The sequence below is a fragment of the Stegodyphus dumicola genome, chromosome 10 (genome assembly GCF_044657685.1).
Source record: "Stegodyphus dumicola isolate Sdum_Otavi_A_Nest chromosome 10, ASM4465768v1".
NCBI lineage: Eukaryota > Metazoa > Arthropoda > Arachnida > Araneae > Eresidae > Stegodyphus > Stegodyphus dumicola.
The window spans coordinates 142,940,673-142,952,160 of NC_140777.1; the positions used below are offsets into that span (position 1 = coordinate 142,940,673).

Here is an 11,488-nt window from a genome sequence, read left to right on the forward strand (position 1 = left end):
AATCCAACCCATGGAACAAGGAGTTATTGCAACAATGAAGAGAACATACTGAACCAAGCTGCTAATGACCAAAATTGAAGAAGGTTATAATCTGAAAGAGTTTTGGAAACACTACACAATCTTGGACAGCATCTACGATATTGCATCTGCATGGGACTCAGTCAAACCGTCAAACCTCATAACAGTTCCGGGTGGTGAGAACATCGATGCTGAAAACATTATAGAGTGGTTGGAGTGTGACGTCAACGAACCTGGCTTCGAACGCTTGACAGATGATGAAATTGTGAAGAAAGCAAGGGGTGAGACCGAGAATGAAGGACAGTGAAGTGAAGGCGAAGAAAAGCCCACTGTGCAGATGCGGAAGACTCACAAAGCGGCTTTGCAACAAGTTGACGGATTGCTGAGCTATTTGGAAGAACCAGACAATGCGGAGTTGGCCAAGAAACTTATGCTACGAAAAATGCTATATCGGATCCAGAGAAAATGCTTACAAAGCAAGAAGCAAACACAAATGACTGATTTCTTCAAAAAGGTGTAGTTTTACAGTTATGCTTTTGTAATTACATAATACATTACAGTATTAAAACAGTACTATGTATTAATTTTTCTGTGTATCCTTGATGCCTTTTGTAAGTATACAAAGCACTTTTCTGTTTTCAAAGTTGGATTCTAATAGCTCCTTCCTCTCTCTTGCTTGGCAAAAAGCCACAACTTAAGTACTTGGCGTTTGCAAGACAAATTTGCATAAATAAGTTAAAGCTTTTAATTCTGGCTGGAAGTAGAAAATAAGAAGTGATAGTAAAGATTTAAAATAAAATAAACGTTAGTAAAACTTAAGATCCTTACAATACTACCTACGTTCTTTTGCATTTAAGATGCAGTTGTAACTGACTGTAAAATATTTTCTGTTTTTCAGGAAATACCCTTTACTAATTGAAAGGGGTTAGTATTCTAGGGTTAAAACATCTAAAAAATGTGTGTGAGATAATCAAAAATATACTTTAAATGCAAATGATTCCTCAATTAATTGACTTTGATTTAGATATTCAAATTCACCGAAAGGGTAAAAATTTATGTGTACTGCATATAAATTTTGACTTGATAAATTAATGATTTCGATTTTAAATTATTAATAATACTCAAATATTACTCAATAACAGTCTTTTATACTGAAAGGGGATTGCTAAGGGGTTTATGAATTACTTGTTCCCCCTTAAAGAGATTACTTGCATTAAATTAAAATAAAATAAAGTTTGAAATTTGAATTCTATGGGATAGTTAATTGAGCAAATTGATACTTACATAATTAATCAGGCAAATCTTAATTAATCAAATAATTTCTGTTGCATTTGTAGCAGAAATTTGTGCATTATATGAGAGAACAAAATAATGCTATGAATAGTATGTATATAACATTGAGTCGTAAAGTTTATAAACAAATTTTATTTTATTTACAAGCAGTCTCTCAGAAGTGATAGTTTACTTAAAGCATGTTGCTATTTTATCAGTTCCATGTCTTAACATGAAATTGGCAGCAAATCTTGTGCTGGCCACTTTTTTTTTTTTTTTTTTTTTTTTTTACCTAATTTTATTGTGCAGAACTCAAGGGGAAAATTATGCAAATAATTTATTTTCTGAAGGACACAGTTACAGTAAGAACATAACAAATGAAAAATATTTGTGGACAAGCTACAGTTAAACTATCACAATATTATTTCTTCAAAAGAAACCTACATTCAGTTAACAAAGCATAATAACATGAACATTACAATACAGTAAAAGCTCATTTAACTGGAAAGCTCAGAAAATGCTGATGTCTGGATGCATGAAAATTCCAAATAGTTGAGTATATAAATAATTAAATTCATGTTAGTAAAGCCAATTGAATGGAAAACATTTAAAAACAGTCATCTTTTCGGTTGCCAGTTTGAACACTAAAGCCTGCATTTAAAATTCTATAAGATTTTGAAAAAAATTGCCCTTCAGACTTAAAAGCTGATGTATGTCATAGGTCTTAAAGATGAAAGTAAAACATCTGATCTGAATATAAAATCTTGACCAACATGAAAGTTAGCAGAAATGTTACCAATCATTTTGATAGAAGTTTAAACAATTTCATTCTTTATTTATTTAGGCAGTAAACTGATGCAAATTATGAATATATAGCAAAGCATGTAAAAAAAATTTTAATTGTGTACTGTGAAAATCATAATATTTGACTGCACATCACCTGTAGTGTTTTGCCGACAGTGTAAGTAACATAATGGCATTTTAGATCTCTGATTTATTAAATTTTTCAGAGGAAAAATATTCTTCAAAATTTCTAAAATATTCTGGTTACTTGAGCTTTGTGGTTAGTGATTTGTGAATGCTGAATAGAAAGATATTTACTTGTATCTTCATTTCTATTTCCATGTAACTTAAAACTCTCTGGTTCTTATTGTTGTCTCTGCTATCCTTTAGGCCTTAAATCATCCATTAATAATTAAAGGTGATTGTGCAGCTGACTCAGCAAAATCATAGACTGAATATCAATTCATGTTTGCTTCATTATGATTAATCTGAAATTTCTGTACGATTCAGAATGAAAGGGAAAAAAAGCATTAATTGACTGGTGTGTAAATAGATTTACTTAGTAGTCATTATCAGTGACCTTGTTTGTACAAAGGAAATGCGTATGTTCGAATGTAAAGATTATTCAGGTGGCTTTAAATGGGTTTGTTGCATTGAATGATTGGTCAATTCTCAGATTAGGCTGGCATTAATAGTGAGAAAGAAAAGGTTCGGTGTGACTTTAGCATGTAGTTTAAGAAGAAAACAGCAACTTATATGGATGAATCTATTTTAAAATTTAAAGGGAGTTTGTTCTCCAAACTAGTTGAGGAAGGGGAAAATTACACGAATATTTTTAAAATTTTCAGTCCTAAAAGCTGAGGGGGATGCACAAGGAAATATAATGAGTACCATTTTTAATTACATGTACATAATTTATTTTTAAAATTTATTTTGTCTTTTCAGCCACCCAAATTTTATTCTTTATTTTGCCATAATTTCTTATTTAATTAAGTCTTTACTCAAGTAAAGCGGATTCTGGGATTTTGAATAAAACAGTTTTGAGAAAAAGCTTTTGTTGTAAGTGTCCAAAGATTGTTGATATGATTAGAGATTTTGAAAACACAAAAATTACCTAAGATATTTAAAATTAGGCAAAAAAAGTAATTTTAGATTGATGTAGAGTTCAGTCTCTTGATTTTGAGGGTGACTGAACATTTTGAGATCCTTGTTTTTCAAAAACAGAAAACATTTTGCTGTAGAAAAATCTTTGTTTGGCTTCCCTTAAAATCTATGTTAGTCTAAGATTTTGTTTTTTTGCCTTAATTTTAAATTTTGCATTGGCTTCTTTCTCTTCCAATTAGACCCAAGATATTACTGAAGTGGGAGAGAAGAATATGATATGATAGTACAGATACAGCAAAAGTGAAGTAAGCAGTCAAGAAAATGATGATGATGATAATTAAATAGCAAATTATTTTGTCTGAAGAGCTAACAGAACCAAACTGAAGGAGGGCAAAAGTGTTCCATTGAAAGCAGTAAATACCAGAGCTCATAACATTGTTATTTCATGGTGTTAAAAGATTGATATAACTTAATATTTATCTTCTAGAATATTTAAATGACCCATTGCTGTTTTGTTACATCATGCAATTGAGGAATTCCTAGAATAAGTATTAATAAGAATAATATAGGAATTGCATGTCTAATACAGATATATCCATTGTTGTAATGGTATATATAAAATTGTTTATTTCTAAGGAATTAATTTTGTTCATATAAAATGCAATGAATCCTTTTTTAAGGCAGCCGTCTATGTTTCCAGATGATTTTGGGTTTTTGTAGAGATAATGTTCAGTATTAGTATTAATTTAACAGTAATACTGAACATTACCTTTTCAGAAAATATTAGGTCCTTCAGATTGGTTGCCACGAGAGAGTTCATATAATTTTCTTTTTATTTGTTGACCAGATATTATTAAGTAAAAAAAAATAATTGTTCTAAATGTTTAAAAATGCAAGAATTCATTAAAAAACTGCCCTTGTAACTATGTTATGAGAAGTTGTATATAAATTCAGACCAATGAAATGTTAAAAAGAAACCCAGTTCTAAACATTTTGCTTCTAAATTTCCACATAGCTGATTCCACAAATAAAAATTTGTTATTAAAATTTCATTACAATGAACTTTTGTATAGCAACCACTTGTCTAAAACAACTACATCTGAAAGTGACTAGTATATCTGAGAAAATAAACAAACATTAATATTGAGCATCATCTAATATGGATCACCTCCACAGAAGATCAAAGGTCATCTGAGATCATATATAATTATTTTAAATAAAGTTTATTGTATATGGAAGTATTTTAAAAGTTTCTTCATTATATTGTGGTATATTTATTTTAGTATATATTATGGTGTAATAAAGGTACTCATGTTCATGGACCTAATCTGCTGTGATAAATCTTCATATTAGGTAAAGCAACTAATGAGGAGCTTGTGGATGATACTTCCACATCAAAAGTTTCAACTGAATCGACACATTTCAGTTGTGGATCTCATTTCTACGAAGAAGTAGAAGATACAAAAGATAGTGCTTGGTTAGTGCAAGTAATAATGAGCGATGATGACCCACCTTTGCTTTCGGAGAATACGTGGAAGCAAATATTTTCTTATGTTAGTAATTTTGGTGTGAGAACAGGAATATTCAGATGTTCTCTGGATAGCAGGTATTTAATGTATTCATTTTCTCAAATTTCAATTCTGAGTATTTTGAATAAAGTGTGGAATCTATTCTTTAAAATTTTGATGCATTTACTTGTACCTTAAAAGTATTTTATTAATGATTTAATATATAGATTTAATATTTAAAATAATTCATATAAAAACTAGATTAGCATGTGTGGTTTGTACTAAATTTTTATATCCTTAATCTCCAAGTCATAAAATAAATTTTTTTTTCTAAGTAAAATTAGTACTTCCTGATTTATCTGCACCCCGGGTCCAAAAAGTCATCACTGAGTTAGTAATTAATTATTCACCTGGCTAATATGCAGAAAGCAGCAGTCAGTTTGAAAATAATGGCACACAAAGAATTCCATTAAAGAGCAATTAAAAGCACAAGAAACATTGTTATAAAACACTTAGTTTTACAAAAAAATCATTATTTAATTTTTTTGCCACTGTTATTCTTTCTATTTACACAACAAACTGTTTTAGCTGATTAAAAAAGAGAGAAGCACAAATTTTAATCCATATAAAATTAATAAAATTAGATCATTTATGAAGTACTACTTCATCAAATGCAAATTTTTGCATTCTGTACTGCTGTGCAAGACGTCATATTCCTGAAGAAATGCGGTGTTTTCTTTTTTCATCAGCTAGCAAACTCCACAGTCCAGTTAATAATTCCCTACTGGGGGGAATGCACTCACTGAAGCAAAAATAAACACTAATGATTGTAGAATTTGAAGGCAGACATGCTGGTTCATCTGTTGTGCGCTGCGTAACTGAATTACCACATAAACACATTTTGGCAAGGTCAAGGGTTGCCTAATTTGCAATATATTGTGAATGTTCTTCAAGCAGTTGCAGATAATCTTAAAGCATTGTAATATTTTTCATATTTGATAAATTGCTTTCATTGATAGAATGTGAAGATGTTATTGGAAGAATTAACACTACCTTTTACTTAGCTACATCATATGCTTAAATTAATTTATATTTCAGGTGTCCTCCATTTTACTAATATATAATTATCCTTTGAGAAATTTTATAGTCAAAACTGGTGCAAGGCAAAGAAATAATTTTCTCTAATTTATCTGTAAAGATATTTTAAAGAATTCACTGGTCTCCAAAAAAGCTTTCAAATAATATATAAAACAATTCTTAAAATGTAAAATCCCAGTGAAGGGAAAAAGGTGTGATAAGTATGTTATAAGTGTAAATAGAAGTAGTATATATATATATATAATACCCAATCACAAAACCTAAAAACCTCATAAATGATCTTAATACCCAATCACAAAACACGAATTTTTCAGGAATCTCTCTATATACTAAAACAACGTTCACTTTATCCATATGGACTTAACACTTATATACATAGTCATAGAGATACTTCTAAGAAGTTTATTTTCAGCCAATTTAAACTCTACAGCATCAAAACGCAGAGAGGAAAAAGAGGAAGCAAAATAAAAAATAATGCGAGATTTTTATCCACTTTGGATACACTTGCATTGAAAAAACAATTGAAATGTTTTTTTGACTCAGACTGTTTTCCCAAGAAACTTCTCAACTGGTTACACTCCTGTACTAATAAATTCCTTATCAAACTAAAAAAATTCATTCAAGAAAGCTACGACGACATACAAATCATTAAAGACATGATTCTTGATTTTAGTCTTTTCAGACTCTCTAATAGTCTCACTCAACGCAAAATTTATTTTAAAGTCAATTTTCTGCATCCGCAGTTTGACAATATTCATTTCTCAAGAATCATCAGAGATTGTAAAGATTACTTCCCCGCAGTTGACACTATACCAATGATTGCATTTAAATATCAAAGGACCTTAAGCAACTTGCTTACTAACCACCATGAAATAGATGAAACTGCAGAATGACATTGTAAGACACCAATTTACAGCAATTACGTAGATTCTCATCACCAGCACATAATTACTGGCAACCTGAATATCATACAAAACCATCAACTAAAAACACTAATGAGTTATGGTACAAAATTTAGACCAGTCAGAAACATGACTACAATTACTGTTACAAGACTTTCGAAAACAACATCAACGAATTTATAGTTAAAGCAAGCTATCAACTGAATTTTCCCATAGATACCTTCTTAAAATGGAAAGCTAAAATTCTTCAACGCATATCCACAGAAATCAGTCACCTCAAATTTAAAAGTACACTGAACTGGTCGCAACTTACATCTGATATTAGTAAATTAAAACAGCTTTTTACTATTACAAAAATAGATAAAGCAACTAATAACTTTAGTATTATATGAAAACAATTCTACACTGAGATTATTCATAAAGAACTTCTCAACGCAACTACTTATCAATCAGCCAACCTTACAGAAACATCTATAATAAACAGGATTAAAACTTTTCATAAGAAACTCAATATTACTTTCAATGCAAACTACAACAGATTTACTAATCTTTATGCGATTCCCAAATTCCATAAAACACCATTAAAATTTAGATTTATAGCTAATGGAACTAATAATTACAAGAAAAATATAGACTATTATTTTTCAATTCAACTTAATAAAATCTGTAAATTTATTTTCAATGATTGTAACACTAATCATAACTATTGCTGGATCATTCATAATAACACTCCTGTCATTAATACCATTCATACCATTAACATCCAAAACATTAACTGCTATGATTTTGAAAACTTATATACCTCACTTCCTCTAGAAGAAATCTATACCAGTCTACTTGATCTACCAAAACTTTTCCCTAATATACTCAATATCATGACTCTTGACAAATGGAAAACCTACCTAAAATGCACACTTTTTCATAACTACATCAAGTTTCAAAATCAACTTTTTTAACAAGTCAGAGGATTGCCAATGGGCTTACATTCCAGCACCTCGATCTGTAATATCTTTTTATTTGTCAAAGAATTTAACTTCCAAAAAAATCTACAACCACAAGAGTTAAATTACTACAAACACACCTACAGATTTATTGATGACCTTATTACAATTAATAATTTTGGTAAAATTGAAAACTCCGACATTTATCCGAATTGTCTTAAACTTAATAAAACTAATAATTCACAAAATAGCATAGACTTTCTAGATCTTCAAATCATTAACTGCAAAAAAATTTTACTTTTTGACAAAACAAGAAACTTCAATTTCAATACTAACAAATTAATAAATTGGAACTCCAACATATCCAAAAAAGTAATTAACAATACTATAATTAATCAAATACAACGAATTAAAACTATATGCACAGATACAATAGATTTACAACGCGAAATTTTGATCCTTATCAAAATTCTCAAAAATAATCTAATTCCCTTTCAATTTATCAACCATTGCCTTAAAAGAGCAGGCGTTAAATACTCACTCTAAATCATTTAACTGATAGGGATATGATAATTTATTCCTAAACCTGAGAAGGCGGTATAAGTTGGATGACTGTCAGTTGAAAGATTTGTATATAGTGTAATTACTCAATTGTATATATTGTAAAAAGCTAATTGTCTTCAGACATATACTGTTACTAAAAAAATGGGCCTATTTCCTGCCTTTAGACTGTCTACTAGCTCTTGGATAGCGAAAATGCCTTTTTCCTTTCTTAAATTCTTAATCATTGCGACACGACAATTAGCCAGAAATTAATTAATTTCCATTCACTAGTATTTTTAAAAAAATCTTAACAGACGGTCTCTCTCAGATAAGGACTCCACAAAATACATCCCTCAAGAATTCAAAGTCCCACCCACTACCATAAATTTCTTCAACCAAGTCTTACCGACTGATATAATTCAAAGCCCCTACTGCCGCTAAGAATTTTCGGACACCCTACACTTCTGAGTCAGACACGAAGAGAACACACTGCCAACTCCCCCACTAGAAAGAATGTAAGTTACTTAATACCTTTCTGGCCTTTATATCTTCATGTACATTCACTGATCTTATTTATATTATTTTCTATTTTATTTTTATATTATTTTTATGTTCTCTGTGATTTGTTTTTGCAAAGTTTGCATTATTTATCTTTTTTATAATCTTCTATGTTTATTTCAACTTTACTTTGATTTCGATTTCATAATGACAATTTCCAATGTTTAATTTCTACAAATAATATAGTACTCAAATACATAAAGATGATAGTGTCGGGGACGATTACTCGAGTTTTACAAGATTTCTCTACAGTAATTGATTTTTACTCCAAATTGAATTGACTAAAATGCTTCATGAGAATCAGTTCTTTGAGTAACAACTATTCGCGGAAATATTTGGCCTGACTAGAATTGCCGGTTTGGCTTTAACTTATAACTCGAGTAAAGACGAAACACTTTCATATTTACGTATTTTTATCAATTATTGATCATTGAACGGGAGTTGGTTTGTTCCCCTTGAAAAGTCAACTAATTTCCGATCAATGACAATAATTACATGTTTTATTTTTTACTTTTACAATTGTAATATTTTTCCTCGTGATGATTTAACTCCAGTCCCCGTTAAAACATTATTAACATTTTGCTTTCAAATTACTTCAAAATATAACTTACCAGTATGGATGCACACTTTTAAAATAATTCTACTTTAATTAAACTTAGGAGATAATATAATCAATTAATCAATACTGTTTAGGAAATAAATTATATATATATATATATATAATAAAGAATGTCATGGTAAATATGCAGTCTGTGTAAATAGACATATATAAAGACATAAATATAAAATACATCTACACTGGTTATCATAAATTAAGGAAAAATCATGATTACTGAAAAAGTTACATGTAGAATTTAATGAAACTTACCCACAATATACAACACATAGTAAGGTATCAAATAACATAAAAAGAAATTACCATACAAATATGGTAGTATAGAAACTAGCACATGTATAAAATGAACAAATCGAAGGTGTCACTTTGTTATAGGAAAAGTACCTTCGATATGGAATATGATCGCCTCTAGAAGCAATACAGCGATGTGTGATGCTTTCAATTATGCGGTCTATCAGTTCCATAGGAAGCGAGAGCCATTGCTCTTGCAAAGCAGTTGCAAGCACGACAAGGGTTTGAGGGGGCGGATTGAGAGCAGCTAGACGTCTTCCTAAAGCATCCCAAACGTGCTCGATAAGATTCAAGTTCGGGGATCGAGCTGGCCACTCCATGCGCATAATTGTTTTCTGGTGAAGATAATCATCTACGATGTGAGCCCTGTGTAGTCTTGCATTGTCGTCCTGTAACAGGAAAACATCACCTATTGCCCCGGCATATGGGCGCACATCTCTATAAATCTGAGCATTCACGGTTCCCGTTGGAAAGACATGGAGGTCTGTGAGCCCATTCAAAGAGATGCCACCCCAAACACAGCCATTGCCCCTTCCGTATGCATCTCTTTCACAGATGTTTGATGGATGATAACGGGTTCTAGGTTCTCTCCATATCAAATAACGCCTACTATCGCTTTCTAGACTAAACCTGGAGTCATCCATAAAGAGAACCGCCCTCTATTGATCAGGCGTCCAGTGGACATTTGTCGTGCCCACTGAAAACGGTCTCTCCTATGGCGTGACGTGAGCGGCACACAAATGGCTAGTTGCCTCGCATACAGACCACCTTCGTGAAGTCTTCTACGCACAGTTGACGTTGACACGAACCTTCCGGTGGCTGCAGCAAGGAAGATCTAAGAAGAGTCGAAGTAGCAGTTCTATTCCCTGCGTGCACATAATGTGAAATATCGGTCGTCGACTCTCATCCTAGCAGTTGGCTGTCCTTAGCTGAACCTCCTAGATGCCGAATCTGTGGTTTGAAATTGCCTCTAAAGTCTATGAACCACAGAAGGACTCACATTTAGCCATCTGTCCACTTCTGTTTGACTTTGTCCTGCCTCTAGTCTTCCAATGGCTCTCCATCGCAGTTCTGCAGGCAAATGATGCCTGGAGGTCATTGTTACGAATTGGCTATCTCATATTTCTGATGTCACTGTCACAGTGAAATATGTGGGCTTGCTCTCAAACATGGACTTTTATGCTCCTTGCAGATGACGTATTCCGAAAGCAGCGCTACTAATTTGCATATCACACTTTTACTCAGCTACTCTTATTTGGCAACATATTCAAATTTGACACAGTGTGGCTTAAATTTGAGGGAGTTATCACTATTTTTGTGATTTTTCCTTAATTTATGATAACCAGTGTACAATGTAAAATTTTGTCTGCTCAAATCAAAAGGATTGCAAGCACTCCAAGTTAAAAGTGTTACTAGTAATGTATATTGAGCCAATAGAGATTCAGGAGTGGGAGAAAGTTCACCAGCAGGCAAGCGGTAAAATCGCTTTGTAAGGATTATGTTAATTTTATTAACAGTTAAATTTTAAGTTCCTTTCCTGTCAAATTCTTAACTTCAGCTTACTACTTCAGGCCAGAACGTAATTTTGGAATCACGTCTGAATACATAATGAGGAAGAGTGGTATTTAACAGCGAAGTTCTACTTGCTGACTTAGAGAGAATCAGAGTTTTCTGATTAGTGCGCTTCCATCTTTTTGCCTACTCTCTCTCAAAAGTGTTATTAAGCTCGACCATATTCAGGCCCTTGATAGCTTCGCAGTCAATTAGCTTTAAGGGGATAACTTGGTTAGAATCTTGATAGTTTCGACTATATCTCTTAAGTTTAGATTAGTTTTAGTTTACTTCTTAACCTCT

General features: G+C 31.7%; 1 protein-coding gene across 2 annotated transcripts in view; it reads left to right on the forward strand.

Annotated features, from left to right (window-relative positions):
• The window catches only part of LOC118199099 (E3 ubiquitin-protein ligase RNF103-like), a 36,155-nt gene that overhangs the window by 7,351 nt on the left and 17,316 nt on the right, over positions 1-11,488 (forward strand). The window contains exons 2-3 of one of the 2 annotated variants that reach the window (XM_035370898.2): positions 3,417-3,590; positions 4,531-4,783. In XM_035370898.2, the coding sequence (XP_035226789.1) occupies positions 4,671-4,783 (113 nt within the window). In that variant the 5' untranslated portion in view covers positions 3,417-3,590; positions 4,531-4,670. The remainder of the gene's footprint in view (positions 1-3,416; positions 3,591-4,530; positions 4,784-11,488) is intronic. The other variant, XM_035370889.2, reaches the window with a different exon arrangement.